This window comes from Bemisia tabaci, chromosome 6, assembly GCF_918797505.1.
Source record: "Bemisia tabaci chromosome 6, PGI_BMITA_v3".
In the NCBI taxonomy this organism is placed as follows: Eukaryota; Metazoa; Arthropoda; class Insecta; order Hemiptera; family Aleyrodidae; genus Bemisia; species Bemisia tabaci.
The window spans coordinates 20,207,326-20,224,830 of NC_092798.1; the positions used below are offsets into that span (position 1 = coordinate 20,207,326).

Genomic DNA, 17,505 nt, shown 5'->3' on the forward strand with positions numbered 1-17,505 from the left:
CCAATGGAAATTTGGACACACGCAGTAAACTTTACTGGCGTTTTGAAATTGCCTCGTATTTTTTTGGCATAATCTGTAACACTTTCGAGCTGTAACTTTAAACGATTTGCTCTGCGATAAATAAAATAAGTGCGTAAATTATGATTTGACACAGTCGTAATACGTGTTTTTATGCGTTATGCGTAAGATATTAAATGTAATTATTTCATAATCTGACATTTTGACATGTATACCCCACGAGAAATAGCTACTATGCAAAGTTCTCTAAGTGCCTGCATTATTGTTCTATTGTGTTCTTGTCAAAAGCATATTTCTCATAAAAAAGGGGGAGGGGCATTATTTTCGGAGCACAGCATAAACAGAAAGGATCCTACTCATTCAACATCAAAATTCAACTTTCAGAATGCACTTGAAAGAACAACGCAAAGTTTCCTTGTTTTCTTTTTAATAAATTAAAATAGGAAAATTCATAACATTACAAGTAAATCAAATAAATTAATAAATAAATAATACCAACTCTAAAAAGAAAAATACAGTTGAAAACTACAGAGTGACTACGAAGGAAAAAACTGTCAATGCTTGTCACGTAGACAATAAAAGCAGCAGTTAAAAAAATATATGACACTTTTAATAAAGATATTTTTAGGAGGGTAAAGTGTCATTGAGACTAAAAGGCAAATATAAATTAGTTGAACACAAGTCTCACTAAATCAACTCATAACTGCACAGGTAAAAATAGGCGGCTTTCATACAGATTTTGTCAATTTTTTCACTGAAGATTTCGTAGAAAGAAGCAGTACATCATAAAATTGGGACACAAGTTCTGAATGTCGATCGGAGTAATAAACAGAGTTATTGGACATTTTCAAAATACGCTCCGTCTCTGCTTCAAGAGGATAGCGCACTATTGAAAAGTTCTAAACGTAAGAAAACTTTTCGAGAAAAACCGAAACTACGGTGATGGATTCCGTGCCGATTCTTCGCGTTTTGACTTTTTGATAGCATTCAACAAAGAATTAGCAGCAACCGTGAGTTTATTTGATGTGATGGAGCATTTATTGTTGTAGTAGTCACAATCTCTATTTTGCCCCAGGCTGAGTGCTTCGCCATAAGGTGAATCCTCCAGCATGTACTGCACCCAACTGAAACTAAAATTTTAATTTCATTAAGTCACGTCATAAAGGTACCGGATATATAGGTAAGGATATCCTTTCGAGATTCTTCAAAATGCCATTTTGGTAAATATTTGGTATTGATAAAAGTTTGGTCATGTGTAGAGGCATAATATATTTCTAACCAACTGAAATTAAATTGTGTACATGTTTTTACAACAATAAATAACAATTTACGGACAGTAAAACTCGTCCCCTAAGGAATGGATTCAAGTTTGATCCAGTTCATCTAGGTAATTGCGGAAGTAAAAGTTGACATCTGCAACAAACAGAAATCTAAGAGGATGGTAATCATTACAGTGAATGATACAATTTTTAAATTTTTCCGGGGTTTTCGATGCATGCACCGAGATAAATGAATCATCATGTTACTATAGAATTTTTCGATTATTTTTATCTCTCTTGCAACAATAGTCATTTTTTAGTCTAGTGATAGCTTTCCTTGTCAAGGGAGGAATTAGTGCATTCGTGAGGAAAACTTTTATTGTCAAAGGAAAGAGATAAAAATAAAATATGAAACTCTTTTCTTCTTCTTTTCTCTCATCATTTTTGTTGTGACGGGTAAATAACGCTCTCAGTATGCAAGGCTCCACTTTCACAGAAAAAAAAAAAAAAAAATTATTCATGTTTTTATTCATGATTTAAATTTTTTTAAATGAAAAAGATTACCTCGAGATGCCGTCAATGATCTTATCGAAGCTGGTGGCTTTAGACGCAGACACTCTATTGGCTGCATTCGAAACCATCCAGCAAACTACTTTTTGACTGCACTGCCCAGAATCGATGTTGAAGTTTTTCATAGTTTCCTCAAAGCGCGATAAGAGCTGGAATATATCTTCTCGTCCTGATCGTGTATCTAAAAATTAGAAAATTTGAGGAATAGATCATGTTGATAAGTCTCGAAAAGTAAACATACATGTAGCTAATATATATGTGAGTTGCTTTTATAGCGCTCTTTGGCGCTTTACGACGCCTAATTGCCACCTTCCGTCATCCTCTTGACATAACCGTACCTGACAAGCTGTTAGGTCATGACGTCGAACACAACGGATTTGTTGACGGATTTTAAAATTTGCAGCTAATACTTCGAGAAAAAAAAATCTATTTTTACTTTATTACTCTCCAGATATCTAGTTTTGGATTCAAGCCATTTTAATTTAATTTTAATGTTCAACCTTTCAAATTCTTGGGCATACTTTTGCCGGGTTTTAACATTATTTCATATCGCACATTTTCCATAAAGTTCAAACACTGATGTAAGATTCTTCTTCGTCTCCTGATTGAAATTAATGAATATAAGAACGAAAAAAATTTTGTTTCGCTGAAGTTCTGAACCTAATGAACCTTCCTAAAAAAATTCAAATATTTTATTAACATTCATGAAAAAAAAGGATCTCAGTCCATAAATGAAAATTTTGGGAAGGCACTTTTTGTCAAGTTTGGTCATGGAACCAGACTCTCAGTATTTTTAACATATGAAGCTTTCAAGCGTCACTGCTGTAACAATTTTTTTTTTTTCATTTAATCGGGCGATATTGAGCTCTTAACACAGAAACTGACTGTAACTTTTAAGAACTTTCCATTGAAAGTCAAAGGTATTATGAACTGAAAAACTAACAACCATAACATCGGTTCGGTTTAAAACGTTTGTTAGTTTTTCATGCCGAAAAGTTTGGAAAACTTTTATTGCACTATTTGTCAAATCTATCTTAATTTTGAGTCCTTCGGCAGTTAGGCTCTTCCCTCCTAGGCGTGCAGACACATATGAGGAATTTCAACTTGTGTACTTTGTATCTCTCAAGTGAATTATGCATGCCCAATTTACTAACCCAACTTCCCAACTAGCACAGTGCAACGAAAGTGTTGAAATTAAATTGGAATTTGATTTCAATACAATTTTAATTTTTTCACCGTTAAATTTTTACATCATTTACCTAGTCGATTTATGCCGATTTGAAACAATCAACAAAATGAGTTCGATGTGTCAGAAAGATAGAAAATATGCAATGCAATGAAAATTTGCAACTTATTTCAATTTTATTGCAAAAAGTTTCAATGAATGGGACCCCTTCAAATAGGAGCTAGGCAACATACACAACACTCGGTTGATCGCAATTATTTTACTGTGTAATTGCTATTTGGTGCAATCTGTGCTACTTGTGGAGGGGTAGAGAATCTTGATTTGACGGGAAAGAGTAACTTACAGGAGCGACCATGACCACCAGAAGAGCTGTCTGAACTTGGCATCGGGAAGTAGAGCCGGACCAAAGTGGGAATAATGAAGAAGAGCATGAACATAATGACTCCGGTGGCTAGAATTGATTTAGTGTTAATGTCGATGGTTGGGAACGTTGGCACTTCGTCAGAAGAGTCTTTACCTCCAATAGGAATGGCCAAAACTGGCACTGCAAATACCATTTCTACCTGTCAATCACAGAGAGTGGTCGAGGTAACAGCGGCCAATACCTTATTTTCATTACTTCCTAACAGGGTTAAGTCTTTAGTAGTATATGGCAGCCGTACACTGAAAAAAAACACATTGGATCTAGAGTCCAGACTCTTAAAAACATCGACAAAAAAAATACTCTTGATTCGATCAGATTTAGGCTTAAATCAAGAACCAAGCCTCTTAATTTGAGCGGATTTCCTCTTGATTTAAGCTTAAATCTGATTGAATCAAGAGTCCTTTTTCTTGTCAATGTTTTCAAGAGTCTGGACTCTAGATCCAATGTGTTTTTTTTTTTTTTTTTTTTTTTTTCCAGTGAATGATCAAAGCATTTATTTATGTTAGTGCACATGTAAGTGTTCTTGGTAAGTAGGCAAATTTTGAGGACCTTACGATTACCCGTAGAATTTTGCGTGTTTTTGAATGATGTTCCTCAGTTTTTCAATATTATGATCGGAAAAGTTGATTGAACTAAGAATTTTTCTTGAATTTTACTACATATTGAAAAATTTCCGGAATACCTGTGTCGGACAATTTTTTGAATAGGCACTGTATTTCATTCTGATGATTATTAATTTTGAAATTCTCATTTAATTGCTCAGAATTCTTGAAAGCATCGTTAAATAATTGAAGAATGTAGCGAATAACCGCGAGACAACTTGTCTCTCATTAGGGATAAGTTGTCTCTCCTGAGAGGAAAGTTGTCTCTCCTGAGAGGAAAGTTGTCGCACCTGAGAGAAAAGTTGTCTCTCCCGAGGGGAAAAATTCTTTCTCCTGAGAGAAAAGTTGTCGCTCCGGAGGAGAGGCTACTTGTGTCTCCTGAGGGACAACTTGTCTCTCATCAGGGACACATTTTCTCTAAGGAGAGACAACTTGTCTCTTGTGAGAGACAATTAGTCCCACATGAGGGATAGCTTGTGTGTCGTGAGGGACAACTTAGGTGTCCTGAGAGACAACTTAAATGGCTTGAAGGACAAGTTTTAATTACTTAAAGATTCTTTCAAGAATTATTGTTTAGCAATTAAATGAGCATTCGTCTCAAAATTAATAATTATTAGAATTGAATACAGAGTTGATGGTCAATAATTATAATTATTGACTTTCTACTCACGCATTTGATGAATTGCAAAATATGGCTTTTAGCTTTCGAAGAATACGTCTTGAGAAATCATCAAAGACACGAATCATACATTTTTTTAAAAAAGCCATTATCATTCAGTCATATGTATATTCAATCCTATTTCAGTCGTACAGACGAAGGGAAAGTAATTGACAGATTAATTCTACTTTTCTATCCTTGCGTTTAAGTCTTTTTACAAATTTCAATATTACAGCTGTAAGTGATTGCAGAATCAAAAGGCATGAGAACTTGATGAGGCAAAAATGCATGGATAGACTTCATTAAATTGCAAAACCAAATGTTCAGCTCAGCCCCTACGAACAAATCAGGTGTAAAAGGGAAATTGAAATTGCAGTGTATCACTAATTAGTTGACAGTTATGTAGATAAGTAAATTCTTACTCTAATATTGCTCTGATCATTGTTGAATGTCAGGTAACGCCTCTTTCTGTGTGGTGGGGAATCCGCGCCGGCAGGTTTTTGATCGGTAAATCCACCATTGGTTCTAAAAAAATATAAAAGGTTTATTTTCACAAAATATTATGAATCGTCGCTGTTACATCATGAAACATACTAAAATTGATTTCCAAAATACCTCCTCTGCCTTCAGCATTTGATTTAAAATGTCAGCCGTGTGAAAATAACGTTGTGGTGTGATTTGTTCATGAAGACAGATGATTCTTAAGCACCCTACACAACAAATCTTACTCTATAATACATAATCATAAAAGTAAAGCGTACCGTATAACCAGGGTCTCAAAATTTCACGAAAAATAAAATCTTAAAATTTCACTTGAAATATTTCATAAAATTTCAGAAATTTATGAGAGATATTGCAAAATACCGGTTCTTTTTCATGTTTTGCTAAATGTAAAAATCGTGTCTTTCTTCTATTTTGGTGTGTTTGAATTTGGGTTGCATACTCTCTGAAAAATAAGACATATTTCACATTCTTGTGAAATTTCATGAAATATTTCATTGGAATTTCCAAGCTTTCATTTCTTTCTTATGTTTCATGACACCCTTCGTAAAACGCCTGAGGTAATTTCAGGTTCACAAAATCACACTTTTAAAAATAATAATGTTCTGCTCTCATAATGAAGACAAGTTGAGTAAAGCCCTTCTTAAATTGAGTCGGATGAAACTGCGACAGGAACTGAATTGAAGAAATTCAGAAGCAATAATTGTAATTTTAAAGTTGGTCACGGTCGCTTTTAGATTTAAAAAAAAAAAAAAAAAAACTCAAAGTTTCAAAAGTATACTTTGTTGACTAAATCTTATTTTTAATATGGGCCAAAGTGCAAAACCACGTACTTTCGTTTGCAACGTTGCAGACTTTTTGTCATACCTTATTTTTTCTTTCTAAAACTAGTGAACTTAGTATCTCTAAAACTTCCTTGAAATTTCCTCTCGGTTACCAGAATGTTCTGTATAAATATCAAGCAATAAAGCTCTCTTGTTTCATTGTAAAAATGTAAAACAGGGGCGGAAATGTTTAAACACTGACAGATGCGTTATTTTACGTAAGAAACTACGTTGACTAGTTTACCAAAGAAAAAAGTAAGGTATGACAAGAAGTCTGCAACGTTGCAAACGGAGGTACATGGTTTTGCACTTTGGCCCATATTGAAAATAAGATTGAGTCGAAAAAGTATACTTTTGAAACTTTGAGTGTTTTTCTTTTTTTTTAAATTTTTTTTTATTATTATTTTTTTAACAGTCCGCAGCCTCAGACACTCTCTGCCAGGAAGAAATTTCTCTTGGATGGAACTTTGTCATTATAAAAAATGCTTTCTAATTTTAAAAACTAGTACTATCCTAGTAAAACATCAGGGGCCAGTTGACTTTAATACTCGAACTCGGCAAAAAATATATCGACGTCGTAAGTCGGCAATCACATAACTCGGTTTGTGACGTCGCAGACATCCTAACATACTTTATTTTTTGAACGGAAAACTACTCAACGGCAATTCTTTAAAACTGCCGTGAATTTTCTTCTAAGTGCGAAGAAAATTCTGCAAAAACTTCAAGGAATGCTGTCAATTTGTTCTCCTTTGAAAAAATATATGTAACATAGAGGCGGAGATTTTCAGACACCGTAAACGAGATATGTGATTGCCGACTTACACCGTTGATATGTATAAATGGATTGCATCTTGCAAAAAGGAACCACTAGCATTGCAATGTTGCTAAGATTGTGCAACTTCTTTTGTCTTGGCGGAAAAACCTGATTATCCATTAATGGTTTCTATTGTACTTCCTAAAAATTATAAATTTAAGACCAAAATTACCGTCTAAATTTCATAGTTTTTCACGATTTCCGTATAATTTTATTGCAAAGGATGAAGTTACATCATTGCAATGCTAGTGGTTCCTTTTTGCAAAATGCAATCCAAATCATAATCATAAAGTATTTCACTTACTGCTGAGATTCTACTTTAGGAGCGCCGCGATGTTGAGCATTGCCGAAACGTGGACTGCACAGAAAAAACGAGTAGATGGCCACGGTCCAGAAAAATAGCCTGCTCTGATCCATATTCCGCAAGTGTCACATTTTCACGAATACAAAGTCTCCGAAAAGTGGGAGTCACAAGTCATGGTCAAAATTTTCCCTGCTCCATTATTGGGCCAGATCATTTCTCGGAAATGAAACCGGGGGCTGCGGCAGAAATTTGATAGAGGGACCGATGGACTGCTTGTCGAAGAACCGAGGAATGGCTCAGGTCCTCGTGGAGTGGCGACAAAAAGATCGAGATTCGGTTACGCTTTCACGGGCTCCCTAAACACCGCTCTTCAGGCCGAGTGTCACAGTGTCCGAGCAACGGACCATAAACGCCAAACGAACTTTGAGTATAATTATACACTGCGCCGCTGTCGGTGGCAGCTTCAATCCTTAACGGGTCCATGTATGGAGATTTCTTGCAGTTTGAGACGAGTCTCATGAAGAGAAGATTTTTGTTGATATCCGTAAGAAAGAATAAATGAATCTTGTACAGGAAATTAAGGGATCCAGGGGACGCCGCACAGTGGATCGAGTCAATTGGAGAGGTCGGACATGGAATTTTTGACCAAAACTGCAAATTTTGATGTTTATTTTGTCATATTTTAAATTTTATGGGGTATTTCTAACGGACAATTTCACAAGGAAACCAATGGAACCACTTTTAGAACCTCAACATTTTTTATAAATGGAGATATTAGCGTTTAAAGTTTCCAAATTATGTCCGACCTCTCCTATTGACTCGATCTACTGTGCGCCGTTCAAATTTTGTTATTAATTGAAATTATGTTATTTACGACCTCCTAAAAACTTTCATGCCTAGATTTTGAGAAAAACACACTGAAATCATTTTCTCTTGAGATATTATTTTTGACTTGAAACGTCGTTTCTTATCGACAAAATTAGGTTTTTGAATGAAAGAGACATTTGATTGGTATCGGTTTTTAAACTTAAACTTAACGATAACAAAAAAAAGTTTCTTTGACAAAAAAAAAAAACCGATACTTTAAGTCCAAATAATATCTCAAAAAATGTTTTTTCATAATGCAGGGTTAAAAAGTGAATATTTGGGCATATTATACATGCATTTTTCAAGCTCCTGTGTTTGATAAAAGGACCCCATTTTTCTGAAGCTATTACATCTTCTAGGCCGCCACCTGGTGAAAAGACTGGAGACAGCCTCGAAGACGACGGTAAAAATACCAGAACACGTATCTCGGTTTGCTACGTTGTAGATTTCCTGTCATAGTACATTTTTTTAATGGAAAACTATTCATCGTTGATTCTTGAAAACTTCCATGTTTTTTATTGTCTGTGTAGTACTGAAACTATGAAAATTTGAAGAAAGGACATTGATTCGGCCTCCTTTTCAAAAATAATATGGTAAGGGAGATTTTTAAGAACCGCAAACAAGATACGTAGTCTGGTGGTTTCACCGTCGAAAAGTAACGCGTAGGTAACGCATAACCACCAAGACGTGAACCCTGGAAGCTTTGAAGGTTGGACTGCGAAGCGGTCAGGGAGCGTACCCCCAAACAAGTCAGTAACATGAACCACTGCTAATCACTGTTCATCATAGTCGGTTTTATTCAAAGGATAAAATTTTACAGTTTTTTTGCTTGGGTTGGTTGATGTAATATTCATGTTCATGTAAGACGAATTGGCCGAGGAGCAAGAATCCACCGGCATCACGTAAGTTCTCAAGAATTCTTCGACTGAGTGGAGATCGAATGGCATGTCGAACGATCTTTCCCCTGAAACAGAATCGATACAGCTTCGATCAGTTTTCGGTATCGTTCAGAATCGTCAAATCGGTAAGAAAGAGGCACAATGTGCCACCGGGAAGGAATACAATCAAAGCAACAAGAGTGATGTTTCATTATAATGTTTCTCGTTTCCCTTAATAGGGCCACAGCCGATGCTATGCCGACAGGCGCTTCCGGCTCAACGCACCCTCGTTCGCAATTGAGGGGGATATCGTTCCTCAGTAAATTTTGTTTAAGCCTAATGTATAATTTCTGCCTTTATGTGGCGTCTATTTTCTAGGTCAATATGGCATCTTGTAAAATTAAACTGTTGCTGAATAAAAAAAAAAAAATGTTTCTCATTAAAAATTCAAGCCAAAACTGTCAAATGTTCAGAAATTTCAAAATGAACCGATAAGGAGGATACATATCGACGGTGAAAGTCGGCAATCACATAACTCGGTTTGCGACGTCGCAGACTTCCTGTCATACTTTATTTTTTAAATGGAAAACTACTCAACGGCAATTCTTTAAAACTGTCATGATTTTTCTTCTCAATGCGAAGAAAATTCTGCAAAAACTTCAAGAAATAATATCAATTTGTTCTCCTTTAAAAAAATGACGTAGAGGCGGAGATTTTCAGACACCGCAAACGAGTTATGTGATTGCCGACTTTCACCGTCGATATGGAGGTGCTAAAGTTCGACTTAAAATCCATCAATTCAAACTTTTTACGAATTTACAAATCGTAATGCATGTTTCAGTGAACGAGGATGAACGTAAGGGGCCGTTCCTGAATTACGTAACGCTCTAAGGGGGAGGGGGGTCGAGGAGAGCGTTACGCCATTTTGTTTTTACGTGCTAAAGGAATGGGGCCAACGCCACAAAAGCGTTACAAGGGGGAGGGGGTCAAAAATGCCAAAAAAGTGCGTTACGTAATTTAGAGGTTTAGAGATGGATGGCTCCTGGGTGTTACTCTGAGGAGCATCAGTGGAATGCGGATCCGGACATCATAAAGCGGAACGTTAAGCACACCTCACGCTAGCAATGTGACTGAGATGTTTAAACCAACAGTAAGATAACATTATGGTGCACGGATTGACAGGCAGTGATTGTGTTTTATGATTACTGTTCTTGCTTTCAGTGGTACTGCATTTGACATCAAAACGACACAAAAACGAACGGCACGCGACGATGTCGTTCACGCTAACAGAACTATGCACACGATTTTACTGTTTGAAATTTTCTGCAATTTCTCTTACCACGTAATTAAGTTCAAAGAAATCTCAAAGATGTAGGAATTTTCATCATCGTTTCTTTAAACAAGAAGAAAGAATTCTAAGCTGAAATTTATAATATTTGGTTATTCAGACGTTTATTTTCAAACTGACTACACGGCTGAGGTATATTAATTAATTATAACAATTATGACTTTATTATTATTCTTGTTTATTTGTTTCTTTCTTTCTAGAAGCAAATGTACCATTGTGCTTAAACCTCCTCTCTCCTGTTAGTTGAATATTCACAAAAATTCACAAAAAGGGAATTTCTGATTTCATATTTGGAAGCAACTATTCGTGCTTGATGGATGTGTGCATTGCATACCCAACAAATTGAAGGCGCTTTGAATCGCACGGTGCTCACCTCTATCAGGTCCCGCTGCAGGCGCTGGAGGAAGCTGGTAGTTGGGGTATAGTAAAAAGAGGAGCTTTGGAACAATGTACAGAAAAACTATGGCAGTAAAGGCAGCAGTGATAGACTGGGCATCCAGCTCTATGAGTGGCCCCACGCCAAAAATTGGTAACTTCACAAATGGGAGCACAAAATCAAGTTCGAGCTGAAAAATATGTAAAAATTTCATTAGTTTTAAAACATTTTTCCAATGGCAAAAAAATTGACCAGGCGAATTTTTTAAGACCACATTCTGCATGTGTTCTGGTTTGCTTTTTGCATTATTGACATATTGCAGTGTAATTCTCAAAGTAATTTTTTTAGTACATTAATCATGTTAATGAGAGAGCGAGAGCCGCAATAGCCCGAATGCAGAAAACAATAAAAACACACTAAAATACAAAAAAACAAATGGGTATACAATGCTATAGAGGATAAATAAACAACCAGGACGTTTCGGGCCAATTACATGCCCATTCTCAACTGGAACAGAAGCTGAAAAATGTAAAAATTAAAACAAGAAAATGAGCATGCGACCGAGGTACTGACCGAGGTAGGAATCAGTGCAAACTGAAAAACAGAGCAAAGATGGACAGCCTTGTATACCCATTTGTTTTTTGTATTTTAGTGTGTTTTTATTGTTAATCATGTTACTGAGAATTGAAGAAAATGAAGAGGTAGGTATTAAGGGAGAAAAGAAAACTCGAAGAGAAATAATTTTTTACGCGATGTGTTAATGATAAAATACCAGACGCAGCAGCGCAAATTCCAGGGGGAAAGAGCAGAATATAATATACTTCTCACTAATATATTTACCAAACTTTATCAAGATAAAAGGAAGCTGCATACTGTAGAAATTTACTTTGATACTTATGCTTGAAGTATTATTTCAAATGTGCACACTCTGTACGTCATTTCTAGTGGGTGCATAATGACGCAAAAAAAATTAGTAAGATTAGTTACAATGAACTTAATTTTCAACTCACCCTCGGGCCCACGAGATCTCTAAAACCAAAAAATCCTTTATCCTTGTAAAATCCATCTTGAATTCTCTCTTTGAACTCTGAGAAAGTCCTGAAAAAACATTGTAACAAAAATTTAGTACTGGAATAGATATGCAAAAACAAGGACAAAATTCATACGACTTAATTGTGTAAGCCTCCACTGAAAAAAAAATCTCGGTGTAATTACTAAGAAAAGGGTAAAATTACCAAGAATTCAGGGTTCTATTTGATCCCAGTTTTTTCTTGGTAAAATTACCATTTATGGAATTGGTAATTTAACCGAGAAATCTCGGTAAAATTATTGACTTTCTCGGTAATTTTACTGATCCCCGGTAAAAACACTAATATTTTTTTATGGACTGTGGTAGAAGTACTGAGATAAAATGGCAAAGTTACCGGGAGTCGATTACCAATAAAAGTGGTATTCTTACCTGAAAAAAACAGTAAAAATACCGGTTTTTAGGTATGCTTACCAGCCTATCTTGGTAAAATTACCAATAATTGGTAAAAAAGTGAGATGGTAAAGGTACGAACGGACTTTGGTAAAAACACCGAGAATTTTTTTTCAGTCTCCTTATTCCGATTTTTAGCAGTGTTTTCTAGAAAAGAAAGACAGGATGGATTGGAGTGAACATTCGGAAAATTAACGATTTTATCTTGATGAAATCTTTCATAGAGCTAAAATTTTTCAATGTTATAATCTTAAAAATATCGGCGTTTATATTTTTGCCACCACAAAGTGGCAACAAAATCGCGATTTTTAACCTTTAAGTTGAAATTTTGCTCCATGATGGAGAACTTACCTCGCAGCTGCCGTAGTGATGTTAAAATTCAAGTCAGAACCAATAGCACACGCAGTATTTATTACTATCACCATGAACACGATTTTGAAGTGCATTCTACCACAAATATTGTAAATTAACAGTTTATTGGCGTATTATTTAGGTCACACTAAAATAAGAAGATCAGCACCGATCATTTTAGAACTTTGGAAGCAAATAATGAAAAAGAATATAATTAAATCGATTTGAAATAGGAGCGAATACCACGACAAAATTGAACGACAAAAAAAGTAAGTGTATGCAAAACGGAACTCAAATTAATTGCTAACTTATGAATAATCACCACTGGGGAAGTAGTTTTGAGACAGAAGCAGTGTCCAGGCTTAGTTCGATGCAAGGAATACGGATACTCCGGAACGGGAAATGTATTTATTCCGTTATACAATCTGCCTGCAATCTTGGCTGAAATGATTGAGTGGTCTAATTTGCCTTCGAACGAAAGATTTCAACCATTGTCAACTTAATGACCGTCGATCGTTCTGCTGCCGTTGCTTTGAAAATGAAAGTAAGGATTATCGTTGAATCGCATCGCCGCGCCGGCCGGTCAGTGAAAAAAAAAACGTCGAACTTGCATCACTTATGCAACAATAGATTGTTCCTTGTTGGAGATATATTTTCGAAGCGTATGGTGCTGAACATTGAAAAAATAAGACATCTTACACCAAAAAAACGTCTTTTTCAAGGAAAAAATATCTTAATATTTAATTTGAAAAATAGAATGAAATTGTGAATCAACCACTGTACTAATTGCGAGGGGCGTTGGTTCATTTGAAAGGTGTTGTTCTCAATGCTTCGGGAAAACTATAAATTATTTTCTGGGGTTCGTCCCCGATTTTTAAATCCCTAAAAACTCATAAATTGGATGAGGGGAAGTGGGGGTTTTTTGTTTTTTGTTTTTCGGAAAAGTTTTGTTGCTACGCATCTTACTTTACTGTTTGCTGTCTTTTTATCAGCTGTTTTCATTCAACAATCATCATTAAGTGAGGTTACTTCCAACACTCAACTGCCATCAACTTACATTTTTCTTTTCCCGCGTTTTTTTTTTTTTTTTTTTACGGTTTTTCATGATTGGTTCCATCTTTTTCCTATTGCCAATTTTTCCTCATTAAGGCAATAACCTCCAAGTTTTTTTTCTCATTTAACTTTTCACGCTGTTTCTTTTCAATGTGTATAAATATGTTTATTATTAATTTCCATTTTCATTTTATCCTTTTTCTTCTGATTTATTTTTTTAAATTTAAAAATTGAACTTTTCAGTTATGATTTTGTTAAAATAATAATAATTTTTACTAATTTTAATTTTAAATTTAACAGTTGTTATGAGTGAAATTTTCAATGACCGAGGCGGTCGTCCTCCAAAACGTGGTCGCGTTTTCCAGAATTCTTCGCATGTTCGTTTAGTGAAGCAAGAACTTAACTCTGTTATTAGTATAGAAAATCAAAGTTTCATTTCTTCATTTCGGAAGTATAAAATTGATGATCAGAACTTTGATGAAAATTTTGTTACCAAATTTTCAGTCGGTTCAATGAATATAATTTGTCATCATTGTGATGCTCGCCATTTTCAGGGTGAAATGTCCAATGGTCATTTTAATAACTGCTGCCAAAATGGCTTAATTTCTTTACCGAGTATTCGGACAAATACCGATTTGAAATCATTATTTTTATATTCTCCAAATTTCATAAAGCATATCAGAAATTATAATAGTGCTGTTGCTTTTGCCTCTTTCTCTGCAAATCGAATTGATATTCCGGGTGATGGACCTTATTGCTTTAAAGTTCAAGGATCCATATATAGGTAAGTTTATTTAATATTTACCGTTACGTAACGTACTTTTTTCAGTTTCTCAGTCCGTCCCTCCCTCCTTCCCACCCCTTAACGCATCCGGAATGCAGCTGCATTCCGGACCATGAAACCATGGAACCATGAAAAAAAGAACAGCAAAAATTAAAGACTCAAAGGGCAACGGGGTAAGAAAAAAGAAAAATTATTAAGTAGCGCAATTGTGGAATGGGAAACGGGGCGGAGAGTCTAAACACCAAAAAAACACCACTGACAATTAACAAACGACAAAAAAATTGAAAAATTACATTTCAAAAGCAGCAGAGAGAGGATTTTCTATTGTATGAAGATTAAAACAAAATTTTAGTTTAAAGTTTACTAAATAAAATTACAATTTTTGAAAACATTTGTTGCATTTATTCTCTCAAAGAAATAATTAGACCCGATTCAAAGACAAAACAGAAAATTAAATGAAAATAAATAAAAAAAAAAAAAAAACATGTGAAAGTGAAAAGTGTACAGGAAAAATAAGGGGCTGCGAAGCAGCCCCATAAGCCCCTAGTGATTCTTTCATTTCTTTTATTTACTTATGTTTTTATGAAAGAGTACAACAGGGGTTATTTCGTCAAGCGGTGGTTCAAAAGCGACACGGAACATTCTCCTCAAATGTAAGAAAATTCTGAAAAACAAAAAGTAAGCTCCAGGTCACGCATTAAAACAATAAACCCCACACCTGCTGATAAAAAAAAATGGTCTAAATCAGGTCACGTAACCGGCTGAAGTCGGAAATAACAAATCGGTATCCGTTGGAAAATTTTAACTCATATTGATATCATACTAAAGACATTGATTAAACGCTATTGCTTTATATTTTTAAAGTTTAAGTGCCGTGGCAGGGAAAGTACAGCCAGGGGTCTAGACCTCTCCCCCTAGACAGGGACATTTTCCACAAAAATGTAATTTTTTGTGATTTCCAGGGATTTTTTACATTCGGTCCTCTCTCATGAGAAATTTTTGACTGCCCACCACCCCCATCCTTCCCCATGGAAAACTTCTGATCGCACCCTCGAATGTAACACTCAGATACAATATTAAAATCTGTGAACATTTTTGGAACAACTGGGAAACAGTTTAGAACATCAGAAAATACAAAGATGTTTTTATCATCATTAATATAAACTTCGAAGGATTCAGACTTTCCCCAATGTGCCAATGATGGCACGCTCCGGCAACAAGGTTCTGTGACGAAATCATTTTTGCTTCCAGAGTCTCCAAAATGTATACATCCTAGTGATCAAATGTCCGATCACTGAGAAAAATGGCTCGCGGGGTGAGCCAAATGTCACTCGCGTAGCGAGTGATCGGGGGTCCAGGGGGCGCAGCCCCTTGGCTGGCCCCCTGTACTTTCATAATCAAAATAGGGTTTTTAAACGAGTCTACGCAAAGAAAAAATCATGATGATTCCGGCAAAATATGCCCCAGTTGTTAATTTTTTCAATGTCTTTAGTAACTACTTTTCATATGACAGAATCCTTTCGATAAACAACATTGGGTTAAACGCTCTCACGCGTTTACCGCGGTGCAAAGAAAACAAGGAGCTGCGTGCAGTTGCAGTTTTCAGAGGATGCAAGCCTCATTTGCATGTTTAAGCGAGTGTTGCGCAGGATTATTCACCGCTTTCTGACTTCAAAGCAGTCCCCTCTTACATACCCCCCTCAAATGGCAGCCTTCTTCTTAAATATGTGTATTTTGCAGAGGAGCTTCATTCCACCAACTCACTTGACACGCGTTCTTTGATTTTAGCAGGTTTTGCGGAACTAGTAAACTATTAGATTTTTTTCGAAAAAGAAAAAGCGAAAAAAATTCTGGTACAATTCAGCTCATTAAAATAATTGTCGAAGCTTTAAAAATTGTATCGATTTGTACTGAACGAGCATTGATAAGATTGCTTTCAACGCGACTGAATTTTGGGAAACTCTTGTGTCACGGCTGAAAATCTAATCATCTCTAAAAATTTAGAGGATCCGTCCTAATGCCAAGTTTTTGCATTTCTCGATTCCTTATCCAGGTAACCAAATCAGATATCTGCATGGAAAAGGAATCAATGACTCCATTTCCTTCGCTTACCTGGAATTAGAAAGTCAAAGAAAGTGAATCTTGATGACAATTTTCAGAAGTTCGCTTGAGATCCCGTATCCACCACCTTTTGTCAAAGGTATCTGCTTAGCAAGTAATCTTAAAGTCGTTTTTGGAATTTTGCGCCATGCTCAGTACAGTTCATGGACCTAATTAAATTTGCAACCCTGGTGCAATATTCTAGAAGGGGACATCTCGACTGTAGATAAAACTGTAACAGTAATTGAAGCATCTTTCATATTATAACTGAGGAAAAATCTGCAATAATTGGGAAAAATAATGTTTCCTCATTTTTGTTGGAAAGAACAAACTTGATAGAAATCTGCAACGATGCCATTTCGGATGCTTTTCTTCCACCATGGCTTTGTGACGTGTGAAAACACGACGTTTTAAAGCAATTCTCAGTTTAATTTTCAAAACCCTACAACAGCTTCACTTGTGTAGTGGCCACCAAAAAATTGAACCGGTTTCATGATAAAAGGGCACAAGCTCATTATTTTAGTTCTTTTTTTTGCACTTCCTGTTTTTTGAGGGATACATGCACGATTCTTGAATTTGTTTCATTGATTGGGTGGAATAAAACAGTGCCTCTAAATTGTCGATCCTCTGGCTCGAAGGCGTATCTTGACTCTCGTATGAGCCTCAGATAGCATAGATTTATATGTGAAACAGGCACACTTAGAAATTGAGATAGGAGCCCTTTATATTCTTGAAAAAAGGCGGAAGTCCTACAGTTGAAATTAGCTCAGAAAGGTACTAAAAACTCCCCTGAAAAATTATTTCAGAATCTTCTAACAGATGTTGGTCCGCCCTCTTTTAAGCAATCCAGAATATTCTTATTAATCCTACTAAATCAGTTTTATGCCTCTTCAGCGGGCTGATTGTTGAAATTGATAGACAAAGCTATAGACATAGAAGACATAGGGAGTGATCCTATTGGTTGAAATGGGTGGCTCCCGTAGACTAAGCAGGGGGTAAATGATGGACCAACTATGGAGTCTCTCGTGGGTTGCCGTTGGTTTGTCTATTAGTCACCTCCTTTGTTCGTTGCAACCATCCGTTTCTACCAGTAGAATAGCTTTATTTT

General features: G+C 35.8%; 2 protein-coding genes across 4 annotated transcripts in view; both read right to left on the reverse strand.

Moving 5' to 3' along the window:
* Positions 1-75: 75 nt before the first annotated feature.
* On the reverse strand, positions 76-7,670 carry LOC109043011 (uncharacterized). The gene is made up of 5 exons (XM_019060029.2): positions 7,161-7,670; positions 5,140-5,242; positions 3,377-3,596; positions 1,842-2,028; positions 76-1,148 (listed from the first exon to the last, which is right to left on the reverse strand). The coding sequence occupies exons 1-5, from the start codon at positions 7,271-7,273 to the stop codon at positions 953-955; spliced, it is 819 nt and encodes a 272-aa protein (XP_018915574.2). The 5' UTR covers positions 7,274-7,670; the 3' UTR covers positions 76-952.
* A 963-nt stretch (positions 7,671-8,633) lies between these two features.
* LOC109041863 (uncharacterized) overlaps positions 8,634-17,505 on the reverse strand; it is a 33,835-nt gene continuing 24,963 nt past the window's right edge. For 2 of the 3 annotated variants that reach the window (XM_019058368.2, XM_072301342.1), the window contains exons 2-4: positions 11,640-11,727; positions 10,627-10,819; positions 8,635-8,991 (exon numbers count right to left, since the gene is read on the reverse strand). In XM_019058368.2, coding sequence (XP_018913913.2) covers positions 8,801-8,991; positions 10,627-10,819; positions 11,640-11,727 — 472 coding nt within the window. In that variant the 3' untranslated portion in view covers positions 8,635-8,800. Of the gene's footprint in view, positions 8,992-10,626; positions 10,820-11,639; positions 11,728-12,460; positions 13,135-17,505 lie in introns of those variants that run through there. The other variant, XM_019058359.2, reaches the window with a different exon arrangement.

What these genes read in the sequence shown, in the direction of transcription:
- LOC109043011 (XM_019060029.2), bottom strand. Translation starts at nt 7,273, where the DNA reads ATGGATCAGAGCAGGCTATTTTTCTGGACCGTGGCCATCTACTCGTTT. An exon ending in CCTAAAGTAGAATCTCAGCA is followed by an intron (nt 5,243 to 7,160) that starts GTAAGTGAAATA and finishes ATATTTTTTTAG; the next exon opens with AACCAATGGTGGATTTACCG. An exon ending in TGGTGGTCATGGTCGCTCCT is followed by an intron (nt 2,029 to 3,376) that starts GTAAGTTACTCT and finishes TCTAATTTTTAG; the next exon opens with ATACACGATCAGGACGAGAA.